At 40.8% G+C, this 23636-nt stretch overlaps 3 protein-coding genes and 1 non-coding gene across 6 annotated transcripts in view; 2 read left to right on the top strand and 2 right to left on the bottom strand.

The window, feature by feature from the left end:
- Positions 1–99: 99 nt before the first annotated feature.
- Positions 100–7981, bottom strand: LOC122829375 (importin subunit alpha-1-like). The gene is made up of 10 exons (XM_044113867.1): positions 7572–7981; positions 7329–7469; positions 6061–6149; positions 5043–5311; positions 4105–4199; positions 3217–3480; positions 1977–2210; positions 1204–1386; positions 927–1076; positions 100–310 (listed from the first exon to the last, which is right to left on the bottom strand). The coding sequence occupies exons 1-10, from the start codon at positions 7635–7637 to the stop codon at positions 224–226; spliced, it is 1578 nt and encodes a 525-aa protein (XP_043969802.1). The 5' UTR covers positions 7638–7981; the 3' UTR covers positions 100–223.
- A 57-nt stretch (positions 7982–8038) lies between these two features.
- Positions 8039–18891, top strand: LOC122829376. Of its 2 annotated transcripts, none has more exons than XM_044113869.1 (5): positions 8039–8079; positions 13158–13811; positions 14225–14311; positions 15938–16129; positions 16335–18891. In XM_044113869.1, exons 2-5 carry the CDS (start codon positions 13304–13306, stop codon positions 16520–16522), a joined length of 975 nt encoding a protein of 324 aa, XP_043969804.1. In that variant the 5' UTR covers positions 8039–8079; positions 13158–13303; the 3' UTR covers positions 16523–18891. The 2 variants fall into 2 exon arrangements, with proteins under 2 accessions (XP_043969804.1, XP_043969803.1); XM_044113868.1 differs by lacking the exon at positions 8039–8079 and adding an exon at positions 10108–10245.
- trnar-ccg lies at positions 8857–8929 on the top strand. Its single transcript has one exon. It is a non-coding gene; the product is annotated as a tRNA-Arg (tRNA).
- Positions 18892–20136: 1245 nt separating the features above from the next.
- The window catches only part of LOC122829377 (nucleosome-remodeling factor subunit BPTF-like), a 46353-nt gene continuing 42853 nt past the window's right edge, over positions 20137–23636 (bottom strand). For both annotated transcript variants that reach the window (XM_044113871.1, XM_044113870.1), the window contains exon 36: positions 20137–23635. In XM_044113871.1, the coding sequence (XP_043969806.1) occupies positions 23599–23635 (37 nt within the window). In that variant the 3' untranslated portion in view covers positions 20137–23598. The remainder of the gene's footprint in view (position 23636) is intronic.

Here is a 23636-nt window from a genome sequence, read left to right on the forward strand (position 1 = left end):
AATGCCTTTCCAACCTGTTCATGTCAGAAACAATCCATCCATTTATACTTGCTTCTCTGCGTAGGGTTGCAAGGAGAAACAATAAACAAGACACAAAAATTCCATTAAAATACTTACAAATTTATTTACAAATATTTTTCAAAAAGATATTAGTCTAAATTGTCAAGCTAAGGATCCGCCTCCCCCTTTTTTTATTTAAATGTCAGAAATCAAAGTGAACAAGTTAAAACTGGAAAGTGTTTTTGTCCTCAGGAATGTTGAAGGCATAGGAGTCCTGAGCAGCATCTGGAGCCGGAGGCTCGTCTGCATTCTGAAAGACAAAAAGAACGAGAGCCAAACGATATTAATAAACTAAATGAACAAAAAAGGGGGGACAAATAGATTTTAGTATTGTGGAACCTTTATATAAGACCCAGGGTTTCCCCCAGTGTATTATAAGCCTGGCGGGCCACCAGGCTTTACTGTCCCCCCACCAGGCCAGGCATTGCTTATTTATTGAAGTCTTTTTAAAATGGTTGCATTTTTTTAAGACTTTAGAGTTCGGGTATTTATAATCTTTCAATAACACATGATTATCAAGTGATATTTTCAAATTTCATGTCAACTTTAAATATTTTTTAACTCTAAAATATAACGGGCTGCTGGATGATTGACTGCCCTGGAGTCCAACCACTGGGCTTTGCAAGTTTACTGGGGGAAACCCTGAAGCCCATATTACTAAATTTGTAGTCAATAAAACTGTTTTCAGTACCTGTAAGCAAAAAAAACAAAACAAAAAAAAGTAAATTAACAGGAAGTAATGTTTGAAAACTGTGTGAACTGGTTTGTCTGGTTTGCCAGGACTGATAAAGTAATTCAAAGAAAAAAAGAAAAGAAACAGAAGCAGAGACATTTTCAAACCTAACAGAAAGTCTGAATAGCACTACCTCTTCTGATAAGAACTTTTCAATAATTTTCAGGGCCGACTTGTAGATGGCTTCGTTGTCGTGAGTCTGCAGAGTCTCGATCTTGTCCAGCCCGCCCAACTCCTCAATCATCAGGCAGAGCTTCTCCACCTCGCCGGTGCTCTGGGCCATCTGGACAGAAACGGTTCAAATCACAAAAAAAAAAAAAAAAAGTTCAAAAGTCCAGAACTTCTCACTAAAACGAATAAACCTGCTTCATAAATGCGTTCTTTATATTCAGACGGCTGAGGCTCGTCACCTGTAGAATGTTGGAGACGGCCTCCAGGATCACCAGGATGGCCTTGCTGTCCTTCACGGTCAGCAGGTTGAGCAGAGGCTCCAGAACGTTGCAGTGGACCAGGTAGGCCACTTGGTCCACCGTTCCGCCGCTGGTGTAATTGGTGACGGCCCACACAGCCTCATTCTGGGTCTTGTAATCTCCCTGAAAACGTTTGCAGAAAAATGTAAATGAGATGCTGGACACAAAAGAGAGAAAAACGAAGGGATGCACCGATTGCATTTTTAAAAAGCCTGACCTGCCGATTCCAATTTTGGCCGATACCATTTTTTTATTTTATTTTTTTTTGCCGAGTCGACAACAGTCAGGTGACTATTGTTGACTGGAAACGTGCAGACATGACCTGGTGGACTGGTCAGTCCGAGAAACCTCTCCCACGGCAGACCAGAAGAGGACAGTGGTTGATTTTGAGACCTTTTCTGAGGTAGAAAAGATCACCTTCACATGTCAAGCGTCGACAGATCACCGGTGTACTGAAGTCAAGGAAATCGGCGCCAATAAATCTTGGCGGTAAATCGCTCCACTGCTGGTAAAAACTTTCTTTCATCGAGAAAAATCAAACAAATCTCATGAAATATAGTCTCTCTCAGAGTACATTTCCAGGATGAAAGGGAACCAGAAGAGCTGGGACATTTACAACAAGAGACTGTGTTCTTCACATTGTAGTTTACAATAAAACACAATTAAAATATCAACGCAACACGATATGTTGCTCTAAACTCCTGCGCCCTGACCTGCTGTAGGACCTCCACCAGTATGGGTATCAGTCCGGCATTAATGACCTCCTGGATCTGGCTGCTCTTGCCGGCGGTGATGTTGGACACGGTCCAGGCCGCCTCCTTCTGGACGCTGGGCTTGTGGTGTCTCAGCAGGGCCGGGAACATTGTCAGGGCACCTGCGTTCAGCACACACTGGGTCTGCTCATCGGTTCCCGTCACAATGTTGCCGATGGTTCTCAGAGCTGGAGTCTTAGCAGGAGGGAGAAGGGGGGTAAGAGTGAGGCCATTATTTCAGGAACTGAAACTTGGCCAATGACCACAAGTCGAAGCTTCTGAGGACTCATTTGTGTTCAGAAAGAGGACATGAGAGTGAAAGGGCAAAAAAAGTCACCACTACTGGATATATAGTTACTGTCTTCAGAGAGACAAATCTATTTGTAAGAACATTAATGGACGTCTTGGAGCCAAACATGCTTTTTTATTTCAGGGTTCCTAGACGTGTTCATGTCAAGAAATGGATGGACGGTTCTTTTTGATAATAGAGTTAAAATTGTAAGAATGTTTCAACTTTAAGAAATTCTAGAGTGTACCGGGAACCACTTCGTTTAAGTCTTCAGATTTAAGACATTTTAAGACCATTATGACTTAAATTTACAACCTGTTTCATGACAGAGATGTTCAAATCAAAATACTAATTTCACTCAACAGTGCCAGGTTTTGTTGCACAGTGTACCATTGTATGAGTACATACAATGGTACACTGGTTGCCAATAGACTGGAACCAGTGGAGAAGACAAACATTGTCCAGCAAACTGCAGATAAATGAATTTTTTTTACCAACGACGGACACAAAAACAAGCTCGTTAGCAAGGCTAGTTAGCGGTAGCCTCAACCGCCTTGAGTCACAGTACGCAAAGAAGATATCTGCAAACATTTGGCTGGCAGGAAATTCCAACAAGAAAAATAAACTACAGTGAACATACGGGATTAAATAGTCCTGCTACCACAAAATTTAAGACCCCATAACGTATTTTTCTAACAAATTTAAGACATGTTAAGGCCCTAATTTTAGATGCACAAATTTAAGAATTTTTACAGATGCGCAGATCCTGCATTGGAGCGAGAACCATTTTGGATCCTTAAATCCTGGACTTTCCTTTGTACAGTTAGCTTACGGAACCTTCTGCGCCACAAGCTAATCTCATTCGGGTCTCGTCTACAACCGTAAGCGGAAGTCAAGCTCGACGCCACGCACCACAATGGAGAGCTCCCCGCAGGCGAGGAGCTGCACAAGACGAGGGACGGGCCCGGCCTTCACCACCACCTCTATCCTCTCGTTGGAGTCGTTGGTCAGATAGGACAGGGCCCAGCAGGTGTCGGCCAGGACCTCGCTGTTGTCGTGGTGGAGGAGCTTCACCAGCGCGGGGAGCATCTGCTGCACGGCCGCCAGGGGAGGGGCCGGGTTCTTGTGTCGACACAGGTTGGAGAGCGTCCAGGCCACGTTGAGCAGGTAGGCAGGCTGGTGCAGGGGTTTAAGAACGGCGGAGTTATTTTTGTTATTATGATACGTTCATGTCACATACAGGACAAACTGTAAAACAATGGCAAAGTACACTGGAAAAACACAATAGCTTAGCCACTATTTGGTCGAGTTTCTAGTGTAAATATCTTAGTCCACTTAAAATAAGACAGAACTGACTTACATGAAACATGAGTTTGTTTTAACTCAATAATTCCTTAATATTTGTGAAACAGTACTTAATTCATTGGCAGATTATTTCATCTTTAGCAAATAATTTCCCATTTTATAAGTTTATAAGTTTTATAAGTTTATTATTATAAGCAAAATAATTTGCCATTGGAACAAGTACGTTTTTATCGATATTAAAGAAATGACTTAAAACGAGCTCCTATATCTTGCTGAAAAGTTACTTGTAAGTTAGTTTTGTCTTATTTTGAGTCTACTAATATATTTGCAACAGAAACTGGGCCACAAATACTTTGGTAAGATTTTGTGTGTTTGCAGTGCGACATGAACAATTACAACAGCTGGTCGATAAATTGGCCCCGATTTTGTTCAGTTTAGCTGATCTGCCAGAAAACGGCAACCGAATGCAAACAAAGACACATGAGAGCGACTTACGGGTAACACGGACAGGTCGGAGGTCGTCACCAAGGCGAGGAGAGGCTGAAGGACGCCGTGTTTGATGACCAAGTCTCTGCCGTTGGGTCCGTCGCCTAAATTCAGCAAAGGAGATCCGGTTGGTCACGTTAAATCAGGAGCGTTACGGAGCACAAACAACTAGATTAGAAAGCGGCGAGTTGGTTGACGCGTGTTGAGGGTTTCAGCAACACACTTTAAGTGAAACAACAATACATAATGTCTTGCAAAAGTATGCACGCGTCTGGAACTTTTATTTGTAACTTCAATGTTTTTCACTGGTACTTTATGCATCGGAATGACAAAAATAGCGCATAAGCTTGAAGTGAGAGGAAAATGACAAATACAGATGTTCAGTTCCCCTTTACTGTCATACTACTAAATAAAATCCTGTGCAGCATCTGATGTAATATTCTAATTTTAAAAGTCATGTTTTCATTACCTGTCAGCTTAAAATCTATAATCATTAACAGATTAGGCTTGAAAACAAGTCTGTTTGTAATTGTAAATTGTAAATGTACACGTTTCATTTACTGATGTTTCACATCAATGAGTTTGCCCACCTGCAGGTGGCAGTATGTTTCACTGTTAAAGAAACAATAGCTCAAAATTTCTTGCAAATTTTTCAGTATTAGCCCCCCAAAAATTCTGCGATTTTGATGCAAAAAAAAAGAAAAAGAAAAAAATCCCAATAAACAATTACAAAATTCCAGCAGGACTGATCGCTGTTGCAAGATGTTTCAATATTATTTAAATTTAAGAAGAACCTATAGAATGCAGAGGCCGCTATTTTGTTAACGGGTTTTATCACCACATTCTGGAGCAACCAGCCGTTTGAGAGCATTCATGATCCTGTTGTGGCCCCGGATGAAAATGAGTTCAACGGCCCCCTTGCTCCAGCCTTTTCCGCTGCGGCGTACCTGCGATGTTGCCCAGGGCCCAGATGGCCTGCTCGCTGAGGTGCTTGTGAGGTGACGCAACCAGCCTGACGAAGGCCGGGATGGCCCCCGCCTCCACCACGGCGGCCGTCTGCTCCGACGTCCCCGAGGCGACGTTGGTCAGCGCCCAGGCCGCCTCGAACTGGATGTGGGGGAAGTCGAACTGAGCCAGGAAGTCCACGAGTCGCGGGATGAGGCCCGCGTTGATGACGCTGTCGACAGGCGGCTGCTTTTCTTTGGAGAGGAGCTTTCTGAAACGCAGTGGGGGACGGTGAGAGAAAAGTAGCTGGGAGCTAAAAAGAAAGGAGGAGAAGAAAAAAACGCCCGCTGCTCTTTTTGGTTTTGCGAAAGTTAGAAAGTAGCTGGAAGGAATGAGTATCTAAAGAATCTGGGAGTGGAAACAAAGAGGAGAGGCTTTAACTCGACTAAATCATCCAAACTGTTTTTGTTTCTTTGTAATTATTTTTTTGCTCAAAGAATGAAAAAAACAAAAAACAAAACAAAAAACACAACCAATAACAAAACACTGGATCGAAACACAATTTGATTGTCTTCCTATTTTGTTTGGAACAATGTCGTAACATTATTGGTTATTTAAATTGAAACCTTTGTGAAACAACTCATTATATAGTAATAAGGTATTATTGCACATATTTTACATTTCTTGAGTTGCTTACTTTTGTCTTTCTGTGCATTTCTGTAGGCGAAAATGTTATTTAATTTTCCTTTAGGATCAAAAAAGTGTTTTTAAATTGAATTCATCGACATTACAGTTAAAACTATGTAATAGCTACAAATAACAATAAGAAAAAATTCAATAAATGTGAAAAAATATTTTTTTAAATTTCTCAAATACATGTAAAAAAAAAAAAGTTAAGTATTAGATTGGTTTCCAAACATAGCAATCCCTATGATATATTTACACAAAAAAAGACTATTTTAGAAAGTTTTTAGTATTTGCACAAAAAAACCCAAAAAAAACATGAAAAAATGATTTTACCTGACTGCCTGTGTAGCCAGAAGTTGATGCTCTGCATTCACACTGCTTACTCCTCCAACTATGTCCTCCAAAGACCAATCCTGAGTCGGCTTTGGAAACAGAAACCAAAAGGGATTAGCGTCCACGGAAGAGAAGTTAAAAATAACATTCCCCTGTAGCCAGATTTGAGAGGAACTGCACTGGACTTCTCTTAAAAACAGCTTTGGAAGCTGCGCTGCGAAATGAACAACAACGATCAAACAGCTGTCAATTGCATGTTGATACTAAAGTTTGCGCCAAGATTAAAAATGAACTTTGGTCAAGTTGTGCAGAAAAGTCACATCCTTGTTTGGATTCGCTGGTCTCTGAGTTCAGAGATGCTGGTATGTAGATTGTTACAGAACAGTGAAAGCAGGCCTGAATGTTTTTGCTTCAATTGGCAGTGTTGTGCGCAAAAAGGAAAAAAAACTAAACAAAAGAAAAAAACGATAAAATGAGCACACGCATAACTTTTTGGACAACTTTGAACTTTTCGTGAACAAACGTCATTCTGTTCAGAGGAATCAAGCTGCATCAGAATGCATTATGTCACATCTGGCTTTGCTTTCTGAAAGATATGAAAGGTGCAAACGTCACCACACGCACCACGTTTTGACCCTCTCTAAAGTTCTACAACTTAAATGTCACCACAAATATGATGAATTCACTTCCTGTTGGGACCAGAATATTTAGCAGAAGAACGATCTACAAGGACGCACGTTTCAGAAGATTTTATTTTATTTTTTAAAGATTTCTCAATCAATTTTTTTTGTTTTTTAAGATATTTTTGGGTCTTCACTTGCTAGATACTGGAGATTGCCAATTTGTGTGAATTTAAATCAACTAAGCAATAAATGTATGTTTCGTTTTTTCATCTTACACTTTACTGGGGAGCCGAAACATGAACATAACTTTTTACTTAGAAAGCATAAAAAGAGATCAGAAATGATTAAAACAAACAAATGTTTCCATGTTAGTTTGACAGCCTTTTTAAAATAGGTTGTCTAAATACTAAATAGTATTACTAAATAGTATTCTGCATTCAAGAAAAAGCAAGCAAAAAAACTAAGCATATAGTAATTCTTTGTTGGTATATCAGCAAGAAAAATGAGCCATTAAAAATGCTTTTTAAATTATTATTATTATTATTAAACTAGTGCTCACTTTACTGCAAGTTTTTGCGTAAAGGTGAGAATCCCAGCAGCCACGGAGCGCGGGGGGCCGGTGAACCGGGCGGCAGAGTGTCTCACCTGGGCGTTGAGGGCTTTCAGGTGCAGCGGGGAGGTCGGATCGTCCGCGGAGCTTTGCGCGTTTCTCCTCTTCAATATTTGAACGTCTCTCTTCGCTTTCCGAAGCTCAACGTTGAATTCTGACCTCCTGCGCCTCAATTCCTAAAAAAAAAAAAAATAGAGAAAAAAAAAGTTCATAGCCAACATGACAGCAAAACGTTCAGCTGTTAACTTTGTAATAATACTGTTATAGGCAGAACTTACATTCACGTCTTTCCCTTTGTTTTTGAACTGGAAGAGCCGAGCCCCGTTGTCCGTGTCAGCTGACATTGCTGCTGGCCGTTGAGCAACACAAGCCGACTCTGCTAATGTTTCGCAAAACTAACGACTAACTGAAACGGTCGTGCTAACCGTTTTTTTTTATCAACCCGTCACCGATTATTTCAGGTTAGCTCGCTAGCAGACGGTAAGCTAGTTAACGGCGGTGTCTCTTTAAGTCAAGTAAACGTATTTGACTCCATGTGTTCCCATTGTACACAGAAACAACTTGAAGAAAAACTGTAAACTCAAATACTAAACAAAGTAACAGAAAACAGATAAATAAAGTTCTGGAAATTCGCTTAGTAACTTGACATGTGCAAAGTGCTTACCTTGAAGGGGGAAAAAAAACATTCCTGAAATGACGTCACATATAACCCTGGTGTTCTAAAATACGATTGGTCAGATTTGCAAAACGCTCCGCCCTGTTACCGGGGGTTTGAGGGAGAATGAAGTAAGTATCCGACTCGTTGTTTTTTTTTCTTTTTTTATATATATATATATATATATATATATATATATATATATATATATATATATATATATATATATATATATATAAAGAAATATTTCAACGTATTTAATAAATTAGCTTTATTTTTGATGTTTTACTAAACGCATCTCACATATAAAGCAGTTTCTAATTCAACATGACCGTTATTTAATTTGAGACTATTTCAAATAAGGGAGATTTTTTTGGCTTTACACTGCTTTAAAAGAGGCCCGGTTTAACAACGTTTGACAGTGGTCAGACTCGAACAAAATTATTTTATACTGATGATGAAGTCTATAAAATACAGTTTGTGATTTGTCAAATCTTTATGCAATTTGTGAAAACTAAAAATGTACATCTAAGGTTTATTGGAGAGATTCATGTAAAAAAACAAAAAACAAAGCTACAGTATGGACACGTCAAACATTGACAGATTTTGTCTAAGCTAGGGTACTTATTGCACAAATATTTCATTTTTCATAAACTGCTTTTTATAGAGCCCTCTACAATAGCCAAAGCAGAAGCTTCGTTCCAGATGCAAACTTCAGCGGTTTGGTGCATTAACAGGCGTTTATAAGTGCAGTAGTTGGCTGCGTAGTAACATTTTGAGGGCAAAGCCTCTGTATTATCAAAGATGACCGCCACCGGGCAAAATGTACAAACAAAAAACGACATAACACACCGTGAAACTGACATGGCAAAGACACAAAATGACGCTTTTGAGATTTTCCACGTAATGACCCAGTGGCCTAATGGATAAGGCATCAGCCTCCGGAGCTGGGGATTGTGGGTTCGAGTCCCATCTGGGTCGCATTTAGTTTCCTTTTAGTTGTTAAAGTACACAATGCCATGTGTATTAAGAGAAAAACCAGCGATGAATTCTGTAACGCATTTGTCCTGTTGTTGCACCGTATGGATCAGTGTTATGTCGAAACTATATTTTAATGACAATCTAAGAAATACTAACAGTAGCATTTGTTCATGTCAGAATTTTATTGCTGAATTCTTTTATTTTTGTTTTTGAAATGAAAGAAGGAAAGATAGTCAAAATGTAATTCGTAACATTTTATTACGTAAGGGGGATTCTATAATTCAACGTACATTTAGCATTTCAAGAGATAAAGGGGTAAAAACTGTAAATTTGCCATAAATTCTTAAGTTATTTTACTGAAAACATGTTGAACTTTGATAAATCTGTAATTGTCAAACCTTTGTTTCACATTAATTCTTACTTTCTTTCAGGCTAAACGTTTTTTAATAGATAGAAATATCAGCCCTGTTATAGACAACAAAGACAATGTGTGGGGAACAAACAGCAAGTTTTAACAGGCTAAATTATTTTAATTTCATCATATAAAGTATTCTAACACAAATACTTGTGTATTGGCTATAAATTACAACAAGTAGTAACCCACAACATTTATTTTCATTTTAGATATTTACTTAATGAACATAAACAAATCTGCCCTTAGAGCAAAGAATTGACAGAACCAGAACATTTTATTACATTTTCATTATTCCATCTAGGGGTTTTTAGGCATTAATTTAGAAAATAAACGACTTTTTAAATGCGTATAAGAAAACTGTAATAACCATCCAAATTGCGTCAACATTGCGCTGATATTCTTTTCTTCAACACTAGAGGGCAGTGAATACTCATCTTTTTTAAGTAATCATCTTCAAGCGGGTTTAAATTGTGAATTTTATGTTTAATAGTCTGCTACTGGATGTAAAGGTTAAAAGTTTTATGCATATAAAAAAGAAGAAGCCTAGAATGGAATATTAAATCTGACACCAGATAATAAAGAAAGCTTATTTTTAATAAAATATTTGTGTGCACATTTCTTTCACACAGTGGGCTCTGTTGGGGCATTTTGAATTATGCACAAATGGCAGGAGTTTTCGTGTGAAAGTGTTTGTGTCCCTGTTTTGGGCCAGCCCACACCCTCCCTTTCTACCTCGTCCCATCCGCTCCCTGAGCGCTCCTATAAAAATCCCAGGAATCCCAACTTGAGAACAAACAGTGCAGTAAGTCCAAATCTGGTCCATCCAAGATGACAGGAATTACTCTGGTTCTTTTGTTTCTGGCGTTTCGTCTTTATGACACAGAGGAGCAAGTTGTCAACGGTGAGTTGATTTATGTTTGTTTTTTTCTGCAGACTCGTGGTGTCGATTTTACAGCTTTAGGTATGAACAATAATCACTGCATGGCATTATTTGTGTCTGTAATTGGGTAAGGTTTATTTAAATACTGTATGCCATATAACTAAGGTTATTTTTTTATGTATAAGATATTTAATACAGAAAAAAGCCTGACTTCAAACAATTATTTTAGAAATTGTTTAAAAAAAAAAAACTACAAACAGTGCTCCTGGGAAATATGAGGTTTACGTTTTGTTGTTATTGCTATTATTTTACCGTGGTTTATACAGGTAAATCCTATTGGCACACGGGGTCTCATTTTCAAACCTGCCTTAACTTGCCAGTTATGTTACTAAATATAGTCAATGTAGTCAATCTAGTGCATACAACTAATTAAATGAAAATACAAAATCAAACAAGTGGACCATATTATTAATAGCATTGCTGATAAAATAACAACCAGCTTTTACCAGTGCTTTTGAAATTTGTTTGAAATCCTCACGGTCAATTACGTTGCACTGCTTCTGATTCAGTTGTTGTTTACTCGAAGTAGACCTGTATTTCTTTTCTACTAAATGAACACTAAATACTTTATGATAAAAGCCTGTGAGTGGAAGCTCTGGGTGCTCTATTTAAGTGGTATAGAAAGTTTACTACCACTGAAAGTAAATATGGTATTGATTTATAAACTAAATAAACCGTTACAGCAGCATGCATGTGGAAAGCTAATTTAAATGTACACAGATCCTGTGAGGAATCTCAATGCCCAACATCTAGAAAAAGGCTTGAATAGTCAACATTTTTTAAGTTAGCAGTATTCACTTAAACAATGAAACCATGGTCAGTGTGAGGCACGGAGGTGGCTCAAATTAGTTTTATTTTATTTTAAATAAAATACTGGGTGGACGTGGAAGGAAGTATTCTGGGCTCCTCTTATCTCTTTTGCTCCACTTGCAAGTTAACAGTTCTTAACTGAAGTTTACTCATTCAAGTTTTACCTTTTGGAGACAGTAACCTTCTATTGAAAAACACATAATGACTCCATATGTATAGGAACACAAATTCTCTAAGGAGTGACTTATGCTATAGCTACGTTGAGACTACCTGTCATGTTTTGTGGTGAGGCAGACGCAGTGGACCCAGGTTGAAGTGAAGGAAATTATGATTTAATGAAAAACAAGCAATAACCCAGGCAGCACAGATGAGTGGAAGGTTAATGGCTCAACGCTGTTGGCAACTGGTTCAAACAACTGACGACAGACTTGACGCAACAAGATGGTAGCATAGACGAGAACCCGACAAGGGAACAAGGGACACGGGTGGGTTTAAATACACAGGGAGACAATCAGGAGAAACAAGGAACAGGTGTAACTAATTGAGGGGTAGACTGGACAACACAGAGACTCCACAGAACACAGAAACCTAAATCAACACACAGAAAAACTCAAATCCTCACAAGTCATTTACCCAGAATTCCCTAGTCCCTAGTCGAACAACACAGCTAAACCTAGTGCGCTTAGGCAGGATGTTGTCCTGAGAGACTTCAGACATTGATTCAGGACCATCAGTTAACCCATGTGGCTCTCTTGCCGTAATCTATGGTGTATCTATGTCAATATGGGAGTCATGCCAAATAAACCGATTGTTTCAAATTTAGGCATGCTGCATTGAGGCGTTCTACAGAAAACTTCTCCTTTTTGTTTGATTGTGGACTTGTGTCCACAATCAAATATGTGTCATCAGCCATTCCAAAGAGGTCCAAGGTGCACATTTTGGCACAGAATCAAAATCAAATGCACTGAGGATGACAGGAATGTAAAAGTACTCTTCAGATCGCAGAGTAGAGATGTTGAATGACATGGGGACTGGTGAGAAAACTTTAGCTTTATCAAAGAAGTTGCCTGCTATGCAACAGGTGACCATCAGAATGTAGTGACAGGAAGCAAAGTCCCTGCAGCGGTTGGCCATAAACCATCTCTAATGACAATAACTGTAGGCCTTCCATGGCTGAAGTTTGCAGTCCAAGCATTAGATGTGGAAATTTGTTGACTCAACTATCGTCCTTCAGACTTAATAAGCAGAGAAATCTCTCACAGTCCATTACCCTGAGGTTGATAAGCAATGGTCCTATGAAGCCTAACAACTGGACTCTCGGTGATGTCACCTGTTGCATAGCAGGCAACTTCTTTGATAAAGCCTAACAACTGGACTCTCAGTGATGGCATTCCACAATTCAGAAGTGAACTGTGACTGTGTTTCAAAGAGAGGCCTGATGGTATCCCAAAATGTATTGTTCTCATGTTGATGACATTGGGACACCTTCAAGCCACCTGGTTTGTCATTCAATGCATCATATTGGACCAGGGTCCACCCCAGGTCTTCACACCTTTCTTAATCCTATGTCAAACAAACTTGCCAGCTATCATTCACAGGGATGCATTAGTGTCTGGATGAAGAAGGCCATGAGTAGTGTTGAAAATCTCACTTCTTAACTTGGCGGGAACTATGGAATGGGGTTGTCTTGTGGAGGTATCATACATCAGTGTCACGCTGCCTTCACTGGAAACCACATTTGTCAGCGTTAGCCCCGTATTGGGTCATCTGAGCTCCTGTACACACTGATCTGTTCTGTGAACAACAGTCATAAGGGCATAGTCTGGTTCCAGATGAACAACCCTCACCCTGGCCTGTGACAAACAGTCTGCCACTGAATTGGCCTTGCCAGAAACATGTAAAATGTCCACAGTGAACTCTGAAATACAGAGAATTGTCTCCAATGTACTTTCTTTTGCCAGGCAGCAGTTGGCAACTAAAGAAAATGTCTTCCAGATATCAGTCTTAGTATCAGTTTGAATTGTATAATTTTGTAGCTGAAGTGCTGTTTGCTTCTATTCCAGAGCTGTACACCCTTATAGACAAGGGTCCACAGGATCCTGCACCAAGCAACCAAACCAGGCTACTGGTCAAAGAGCCCACCCTGCCCATCAATGAGCTCTTGGAGAAAAGCAGCAAGTCTAGTGAGTCAAAGCTAAACTTCCACCCGATGCCATCCGCTGTGTGGCCAAAGCACAGCAACCTGGCCCCGGTCCTCCGTCACCACGGCCCCAACAATAAGAGCAAAAAGGGGCACAAGAGTGATCGTTTAACAGAGCACAACAGTGAGAAAAACAGGGGGGAAGTTGCCGGTTTGCTTCCCAAAACCCAGCTGACAGGAGCCACAAGTGCTGGCTCCAATCGCACGACACAGAAAATCAGTCAGGACACCCAGACCCACATCAGCCCTCTGCAGCAGGGTGAGCCGGAGGGACAGCCCAACTCCAAACCCAAGACCCCAGTGCAGACACAAACACCCATCCAGCCGCATCAAACAGCTTCTTCACCTCGCAGAGACTCCCCCAACCGACGCCAGGACCCAGAGGAGAACCGGCCCGGGAGGTCCAGCCTCTACCAGTCTGGAATCAGCTCCGCGGCCTGGAACAACAGCCGCCCGCCGGTGTTTTTGACCCGGCGGTCCTCCAGCCTGCTCTACCAGTTTGACGTCCTGAGGCGAGGTAGGAGAGGCCAGGGCCGTTTCCCTGATCGTGAAACCTGACCTGTGTGTTGTGACAGGGTGCTCCACATATCTTCTAACAGGGTCCCTGAACTAAATCTCCCACATGGTAATATCTTAATCAAAACAATTAGCATTTATAGTTGAATATTCCAATACATATTAGAAGTTTCCTGCCCTAAACATTAGAAAAAACAAACGAGACGTTTTAGAGGCAACATTAGAAAATGACAAAACGGAGTAAGAGCTGGAAGTTCAAAGTCAAAGACTCTTCCTCTGTTAAAAAGTCTAATGCGTTAGTGAGTGAATATGCATTAATAGTTACAGCAGTCATGAGTTTTCCCTGCTATCTAGAGAAAGCAGCACAGACTTTTCTCAAACTTTCCTCTCAAGCTGCCTTTCTCTTCTCCACAGAGTCTGACTACACACACGATGCCTTCTGCATGAGCGAGTGCAGGAAGGAGAAGGATGAGAGGGAATATTACTGCCACAGTGAGTTTGGTATGTAATACAAAGACACATAGAAGAAATGTAACCATATTTAGAATGCGTTTTGGTCTGTTTTGTTATTTCCTTGATGTTTCTCAGCAATTTAAAACAGTTTTTAATGCTGTACCATACTTGTTTGTTCGCTTTGCTTACAGGTTTCTTCTGATTTTGCGTTTTTTTTTTCAAGCTTCATTGTTTCATCTCATCAAAGCAATTTTAAAATCAAAGATAACCTGAGTAAATACACAAAATTGTGTTTTTCAAGTGACGGCTTAATTTAGTAATTGGGGAAATAAAACAAAACTGTCTTAGCAGGAAAGTCTTAGCAGGAATCATACATTTCCGAGTGAACAAGTCATAAGGTTCTTACCCCGATGTGCAGGAAACAGGGTCAACGTTTCTTGCAGAATAGTTTTTATTGTCGTATTTACACATGAAAGGGCTCGTTTAAGATCGTTTCACAGCATTTCGATCTGATATAAAACCACGCTTTGACTGGGCAAATTCTAAATCCTAGTCTTTTCTGAGCCCTTGAGAGTTGGACCTGCTGATGTGCGGCAGGGTATTAGACAGCCAACTACTGTCCTGCTGTCTAACCCGAAGAGGGTTGCAGTGCAGAAAGAGAGAGAATTCATGGTTCTATCAATTACTGCAAGTTATCAAGGTCCTGGAGCAACACTACCATCTCCAGGATGACATAATGTTCTTTTTCATCAACGCTGTTAGTTTTACACCAGATGCCTTAGCAGTCTCATGTATTTTTGTTTTGTTTTGTTTTGTTTTGTTTTGTTTGGAGGGGGCATGTGAGACAGACTTTGGGTGTCTTTTTGTTAGCAGTAATTTTCACATTAGAACTCTTCAATGGAAGCCATTTTTCACTCAATCTGAATCTTTTCCCTATTGTTGAATCATGAACTCTGGTCCTAACTAAAGCAAGTGCAGCCTGTAGTGCTTTTCTTGTTCTTTTTTTTTTTTACCTCATGGAAGAGTCTCAGACACTCTCTTGGATAAGTTTTGGTTGATCTACCATGGTTCTTCATTCTGACAGGCAGTTTCTCTTACAATGATTTACTGAGGTGTGAGTTGTAAAATTAAACTCAGCATTCCAGAGACCATTTTCACTTAGCAAGTTTTTGCTTTTGATATATATATATAAAGAAATATTTCAACGTATTTAATAAATTAGCTTTATTTTTGATGTTTTACTAAACGCATCTCACATATAAAGCAGTTTCTAATTCAACATGACCGTTATTTAATTTGAGACTATTTCAAATAATATCTAAAATATATATATTGCAATAATAAATAAAATAAGATTTCGGACTGCTTTTTGTGGTCTCAAATGAAAAGACGAAGGGGGTTCACTAAAGATTATTTTCTTGACAGGACGCTACTTAAATCCTAAATCCAATGTACCGAAATAACTAAAACTTGAAAATCAAAGAATTGATTTTTTTTTCTTTTGCCAGAGCCGGCTTGTTTCGCCTTGACTCGTGTCATTACAGTAATCTAAACTTACCAGCTTCACAGACATGACTGCGTTTCCAATCATGACTCAATGCATCTTACGTTACCCTGGAAACCATAATGCCGTTTTCAAATTGTCTAACCAAACGTCTCTCGTCTTCTGGACAGCTGTCAATGGGATTGTCCACGACATCGATGTTTTGAGGAAAGGAGTCAGACTGATCACGTTGATGGTGAGCGCTGACGGCTTCTACAAGATGAGTCGTCTCTACGTGACCCCAGACAGCTTCTTCTTCAAGGTTCGCCTCCTGGTCTTGGACACCTTCAAGTGCAGCAAGCCCTGTCCTGATATCAAGCTTGGTGAGTTTAAGAAATTTGCTTTTGAGCTGAGCGGAAAAAATGTGTCTGACGTTTGTATTCGATGCAGAACACAGAATCTTTTTGTTTGTTTGTTTTTTTGCTGTGAGTGTGAATATCAGGGTGTGTTTCTACTAGATTTTGGCCATTCTTTATTGAAAACATGGGATGTAGATCAACTCAACCTGCCACCCGCTTTGTCCCCCAGGGGCCAGATACATTGTAATGGGTCAGATCTACCACCGGAGGCGCCACCTTCCCAGTGACCTCCTGACCCTGCTGGCTGGCAAACTAAAGCCCGGGGATGGCCTCCTGCGCAGCAGCAACTACGTCAAAAGGTTCAACAAACGGAGACACCAGAAAGCTCTGGAGGCCGTCCGCTCCAGGTGTAGGTGAACAACCGACGAGAACATCGCCCCCTGCTGCGGGGGGAGAGACTTCGCAGTCGATCTTACCCAACCCTATGGCACTGCGCAAGAGGGGAGGATGTCCAGCGGAAGTGGATGTGCTCTCATATGGACCTCTACCATGTATCATCATATCGGCTTTATCTATGAAGTTCCCAAAGAACTGAACTGAGCTGGGGGCCTCTTCGATGCAAGCGGGACGCAGCAAAGTACTTTCTGAGGTGTACGCAGACACATTATAGGCACCCACTAGGGGGTTTTCAATCCACAAACAGCTGTCAAATACAGAAAACAGCGACTAGAAATAATTATTCTGCCATTGTTTTTGGCGCCCAATCTGACGCGGCGCCCTCTGGGCGTCGCACTTTAGTGCATACCCACTTTTTGCGCCAATGGATACAAGCAACTTTGACTAACTGGACTCTTCCTTGTGCTGGCTTGGGACTCAAGTGCTCCTGTCTCTCCTGAGCTCAGCTCGAATTAAACTCTTCACGCATTCATGGCTGGTACATGAAGTACCAGAGCTGAATAGGTATCACTTTTCTGAAGAGACACGAAGCTGCTCCGAAGCTCCGAAGGGACAAATGGCTTGTTTGTTGAATCTGCTTCAGAATTTGGCATTGGGAAAAGATTCTGTCTATAATAATCAACACAGCATGGGATGTTGGGAAGGTTTACGGTTTAGTAATGCTTCAATTTCCTAGACATTAAATCCAGATAGCGAGGTTTAAAAATTGCTGCAAATTTTCAGAATATCCTAATATTTTCTGTCATTACTCTTTTCATAACAGTTGCCATGACTTCAAAGAAAAGTACTGCGACTTTAAAAATAATTTAAAAAAACCCCCGGGTCAATAGGTTGTTGAGTGGGAGGAAGCTAAGGTCCAGACAAATAAGAGGCAACAAATCATAGCGGAGAGTGAAGAGGATTATTCAGATGGCGGGAAATGAGGAACTTCAGCTGGCTCTGAGAGAGGCTTTGCTTTCTTTAACTTTAATTACGTGTCCACGGTGATAAGTAGGCCCAACATCAAAAAGGTGGAGGCGGTGGGGGTCCAAACACAGCGACGAGGAGGAGTCGTGGGTTTCGCTGGGCCCGGGCCATGAATCTAATCGCAGGAATTTGATCCTCCACACACCTGGGCGCTCAAAGAAGCGCCTTCATCGCGGCTTATTTTCCGAGATGCTGAATCTGCTCGGGAGGCCGATGCTCAGAGGGGGATGTTTGAGAAATGTAGAGGGAGCAGCACAGTGAGAGCGGCTGGATAAGCGACGTAAAATATGTAACCGAGAGAGCCCGAGCGGCGTCGGGTTTGTCAATTAGCTTGTGGATAAATTTTCACTTAAACTCTTGCTCTGTCTTTCTAATGAATGAAAACCATGTGCTTCCTAGTTGAGAAATACACGTCATTAAGCATGGGGACGGAAAGCGCGCGACTCATACAGAGGCCTGCCGTCACGGGTTCGAGTCCCGGCCCTCTCCCACAGCCCGCCTTCCTGTTTGACTGGTGTCAAATAAAGGCCACTAGAACTGAAAAAAATCCTTTTGAATATATATATTATTATTCCCATGATTACATGCGACTTTGTTATTCCCAGAAGAAGCGCCGTCCCTCAAAACAGGGCGCAGAAATGAAAGTTTAACAGCAAAATTCTGCTGCGCTGAATCTGCGCATCCTCCTCCTCCTCTCCCCCCGCACTCCGCATGTCCGTCATCTCTGGTCAGTTCCCAGGCTCCACGCACCCTCTATCAGCGATCAGTGCTGGAGGGAACAGGCGCATGTGGCGGGCAGGAAACGAGAGGCTGATCCACACTGTGGCCACTATCGCAGCGGGAGGACATTCCTCGTCACAGAGCATGTGAAGGAGGGGTGTGGGGCGGGTAGGTGGGAATATCTGGTAGATGCTTCCTGTGTGAAGACTGCGCAAAAACCAACCCCAAAAAACTGTGGGCTTGTGGTCATCTGTGGTGCTCCCGGCGTCCATGAGAGCCTCTGGATCCATTTAGTGGTTTGAGTGGAGGAGATAAAGAGGTGGAGGTCAGGGAGAGGAGAGGGAGCTCTGGGAGTCGGTGATGGCTGGATGTGTCATTCAGGATAACTTGATCACAGGAATGGTTGTAAACAGGTCGTGACCTCATCGTCCCCGGGGGCCCACTTCTCCGTTTGGCACCACGGATGAGTTAAGAAGAGGTTGAGTCAGACATACACACACTCACACACTCTGGCCTTGGACCTTCTGGTGCAGCGGCCGACAAAAGTACTCACACCGCTTGAACCTTTCCCCCATTTTGTCATGTTACAACTTTATATGACTTTATTGAGCGTTTTGTTGTCGTTCAGGATTTTATGTAATATACCAGTATTGAATTGTGAAGTTGCGGGAATATGATAACATGGTTTTTGCAAACGTTTTACAAATAAAAGTCTGAAAAGATCTTTAATTCAACGTGTCTTCCTATGAAACTCCTAACTTCCTCTACCAGATTAGTAAATTAGTGTAGTTTTATCGGGAAACTAGCGGCTCACGCCTCCTTGAATACACCCTCCACACTCTGATACATGGCAGTGGCTGCATGCTCCTGTGGGGACAACACCCTTCAGCTGAGGGAAGCTGTTGAGACTTTCTAAAAAGTTAAGCCAGAAAATGGGTTAGGGTTCTTTGACTTGGAATCATTAGCTTTGAATATGTTTGTTGTACTGAACCGATATTTTCCTTTTTCTTATATATATATATAAGAATATAAGGATATTTATATATATAAATATTCTTGTGTGTGGAATATTTATTTTTCTAAGAATATTTCTGTTTATAAATTGCAATGTCTTAAGATGGCATTGTTGTCCACTGATGCTATATACAGATAAGTGCCAAATCTATTCCAAAACCCTGGCAAGTTTAAAGATTTTTTTTTAGTCAAGTCAAACTTATTTGTACTGCGCATTTCCTCAACAAGGCAGTTCAAAGCGCTTTACATCGTAGCAATGTAATAGTTACCAGTCATGAAACAAGCAAACATTTTGTCAAATGCTATCGTTGAACCCATCAGCCAGAATGCACAGCAGTTACACGGATCGATGTGCCAGTTACCACTCAAAGGAAGCTCTGTACAGATACTTATTTCATTTTAAAGGAAGTCATTGTTTTGGCTGTTTTGCAGTTTTCTTCCATACATCTGTGGGACAAAAACTGATTGCTACTTCTACATGTTTGGTGATAAAAGCCCGACTTTGTAATGACCTTTGTGTGGCTCTGAAGTCCATCATGCACCCAGATTTCAGGCCTTATCACTAGTTTCTGGCTGTAGTAACTGAAATTGTGGAATTGAAATCTACTCAATCAGGATGTTTATTTCTACTATGAAATTTGATTATAGTAAAATTAATGTAAGAAACAAAAACCCCACCAGAAATCATCAACGTCTTGGTTTTACGTGATATTTCAATTCCCTTGACGAACTAAATGTTGGATTTTTGTTAGCCTTAAGTTACAACTACCCCAAAGACCAGCAATAAATGGTGTCCGGCTCTGTGAGCAATCAACCCGAGTTTCACTTTTACTTATTTCTTTTCTACAAAGAAAGACCAAAAACACAGAAACATCTCGAAAAAAGTTTACTTTATTATTATCCAGGATGAAATGTCCTATCAAGTACAAAAGAGAGTCTCTTCAGAGTGGCCAGTCTGTTAAAAACATAGAGTGCTTTTTATCCGCAGTTACGTTTCCTCAAGATACTACTTTTTTCTTTTTTTTTAAAAAAAATGGATAACTTTTCCGTCAGTCTGAATAAATAAAACAAGAAATGCAACGTCAATATAGAAGTTATGCCGACTTTTTGTTTTACAAAAAAGAAGAAGAAAAAAAATCTGTACATGTTATCGTGCCACTCGACCGGATCAGAACCGATATGCTCACAATGTGCAGCACTTCTTATACAAAGGGCGATTTCACCTTAAGAACAGAGTCCACTTCAAATAACAGAGGAAAAAAAAATACAGTTTAAATTTACAGGAGGACTTGGTTGCTGGTTCAAATAGTCAAAAATAAAAGTTCTAATGCTCTAAAAATCTTTTCTCTCTACATATTTAGACAGCAATAATATACAATAGAGGTTACAAACAGAAAATAAAGCACATCATTATCTTATAACAAAGTAACAAACATTCGGTTGAAAGACGAAGAGAAGGAGACAGAAGCTACATCATCTCTCAGCTCTGCTTCCACACACAAAAAACCTCAAGGTTCAAGACAGAGAGAGAAAAAGTTTCCATCATTCTTCAACACATCTAAATCGACAGACATCACTGCTCCCCAAGTTTCTTCTCTTAAAAAAACAAACAAAAAAAAACGTACGAATCGCACAAAAAAAGTTCCCAGATATGCCTGAAAAAACGCAGCTATAAAACTTTCATACAAAGACTCCACAGTCGGTCGTCGTCTGAGGTTTGACTCCCAGTCACGCTGCCGCAGACCGCGACATAACTGAGCTGATGCTGAGTGGGGAAGTTCATTATCCAATTACTTTAACCAGACACACACACACACACACACACACACACACACACAGAGCGAGTTGAGAGATGCATGTGAGCCAACCTGTCAGCTTCAGACACACAGCTTTGATGAGACTCTAATGGAGGGAGCTACAGTACTTTCAGCCTTTCACACAATTCATTTTCTCTAAATGGCCTCCTCCTTTCAAACACAGAACAGTTTTTGACTTGCATTTCAGAGCATCGCATGGAAAAAAGGTCAAAAAAAAAAGAAAAAAAAGAGGCCGGATGCGGTGGGTGGGATGAACTGTCCGGTGCCGTTTCCCTCTGGACAGCAACATGAAAGCATTTCAGCCTTCTGACAAAACACACACTCCGTCTATCAGACTGCTCTGATAGGGGCAGTGCTGTCAAACATCTGCATCGGGTTCATGCTCGATGCAAACCTACACACCTGTGCCAACGTCAAACTAAAACACTTGAAGAAATAACAGAGGATAATCCCGTGTAGTTGTCAAACTACACAATGCCTTGCAACAGTATTTATACCCCCTTTTTTCACATTACAAAACCAAAGCTCAGTGTGTTTTATCTGGATTTCTTTGAACAGATCAACTTGATAAGTGTCATGTCTCATTTTTTCTTTTTTTTTTTAACCCAATTTACTTTGGGCCTCTCTCAACTGCTAATTGTTCATGAAAATGCTACGTGTGGAGAAAAAGAACAAAATAACTGCAGATACGCTGACCTATGGCTTAAAAATGAAATCTATTTATTCTTTTTAATAAATTCAATTTTGATCAAATTTGTTCCCTCTCGTGATCTTGACGCGGTGCTCAGGATGATGGCAGCAAATGTCACGGTCCGACAGCATGGAGCTGGGCGGGTTGTCCCGTTAGACCGTCAGTTCCTGAAACCACACTGAGGGTTTTCACACACACACAAAAAAAAACCTTGTAAAGGCCTACATGGGGTCAGTGTGACCCCACCAGACAGAGTAAATGACCCCATATCTTAAAGCTGAAGGTGGGTTAACATTTACTTTTAAAATGACTGAAATAAAACAGTTTTCATTAAGATATTTTCAATTATTCAACCTGAATTCAAAGTCCAAGTAAATAGTATCTGTAAAGCAGGTTTGTAAAAAGAGATTGCAGTTCTTGGGTGGGTTTACATCACTCTGGAAACTCAAGAGTTTGAAAAACGAAAACTTTCAGTTTGCTGATGAAATCCATCGCCCCGTCCTACCATCCATGTGATGACACACAGTGGTGGCACCATTATGCTGTGGTCTTTATGGCTTTCTTTAGCAGGGACTGCCACGTTAAAAAAGAACTGGAGAAAACTTTAGTGTTAAGGTTCACCTTGAGGTAGAACAAGAACTCTTAACACACAGCTAAGTGTGCTAGAACGGCCTAGTCCAAGTCCAGATCTAAAGCCGACTGAAAATCTGTAGGAAAATATAAAAACTTTTTCACAATTTTCATCCAATGTACCAAAGCTGGACCTACTTTGCAAGGACAAACTGGTAAAACAAAACCTCAAGTTATTCATACTGATGGCTTTTCAGGTTGTTTATTCAACCCAGAAGTTTATTTTTGAGAGGAAATGCAGCCAGCATATTTGAAAATGTAAATCAATGGAAAAAATATATTAAAATGTAGTTTTTGCTCACCTTTTATTAGCAAAAAATAAATAAAATAAAATAATCATAACCTTCCCAGTTATCAGTGGAGCTCATTTTAATAGAATTAAAAATGAAGACACTTATGATAATTGCTGACCAGGTTTTTGTACGTCTGAAGGTCTTTGGTGACGAAAACTGTTAAATTACTTCAAGTCAAAATAAACATGTTTGTAAAATAAAAATGTCGATTTAAACCCAAAACTTTTTAATTTTTTTTTAAGGTCTATCGGCTCTAGTGGCCTTTATTTGATAGTTAATTGACTGGAAAGTTGCTAATGAGAGAGGGGGAAAGATGTGTGGCAAAGGTCGGCAGGCCGGGAATCAAACCTCCGACGGCCGCGTCAAGGACTAGGGCCTCCATACACTGGTTGTGCTTAACCCCTGCGCCACCACAGCACAACCTTTAAACCCAGACCTACGAGGGGTGTGAATAACAGTTGGGTTTCCCGTCACGACGACGCGCTTCATCATGTTGGTCTGTTGCGTAAAATCCCAACAGAATACACTGAAGTCTGTAGACGTGACCAAACACTCGACACGGGGGTAGAAATACTTTTGGTAGGCTCTGTGAAATGAACTCGAGTTAAACGTATCGTGATCCGACACCGTGAACCCATCCGACCGGCTGAGTCATCCAGAAGGAATCTGTGAGGTTAGGCGGCCAATCCCCATCCAATCATCTTAATCTCATCCATCATCTTGTCTCCTTCATTCCCGTCTTCCTTCTCGCACGCTGGAGGGAATGACTGGTGTGGGTGCATAAAACGCCGCGAGGTGGTGGACGGTGGGGCCGGAGCCACACCGATAGGTGGGAGAGGGGTCCGCTGACAACACGTCCTAACCAATCAGAGATGCGACTTTTGACACTGGGATTTTAAGCAGAATCTAAGATGCGGCTGACTGTAGCTTGTTGTTATGTGACC

This window comes from Gambusia affinis, linkage group LG04 (assembly GCF_019740435.1).
Source record: "Gambusia affinis linkage group LG04, SWU_Gaff_1.0, whole genome shotgun sequence".
In the NCBI taxonomy this organism is placed as follows: domain Eukaryota; kingdom Metazoa; phylum Chordata; class Actinopteri; order Cyprinodontiformes; family Poeciliidae; genus Gambusia; species Gambusia affinis.

Coding starts and splice junctions, on each gene's coding strand:
- LOC122829375 (XM_044113867.1), bottom strand. CDS start 7,637: ATGTCAGCTGACACGGACAACGGGGCTCGGCTCTTCCAGTTCAAAAAC. Junction 6,150..7,328: donor TGAAAGCCCTCAACGCCCAG/GTGAGACACTCT, acceptor CTGTTTCCAAAG/CCGACTCAGGATTGGTCTTT. Junction 3,481..4,104: donor CCGACCTGTCCGTGTTACCC/GTAAGTCGCTCT, acceptor CCCCTGCACCAG/CCTGCCTACCTGCTCAACGT.
- LOC122829376 (XM_044113868.1), top strand. CDS start 10,173: ATGACAGGAATTACTCTGGTTCTTTTGTTTCTGGCGTTTCGTCTTTAT. Junction 10,246..13,157: donor AGAGGAGCAAGTTGTCAACG/GTGAGTTGATTT, acceptor CTTCTATTCCAG/AGCTGTACACCCTTATAGAC. Junction 13,812..14,224: donor GTTTGACGTCCTGAGGCGAG/GTAGGAGAGGCC, acceptor TCTTCTCCACAG/AGTCTGACTACACACACGAT.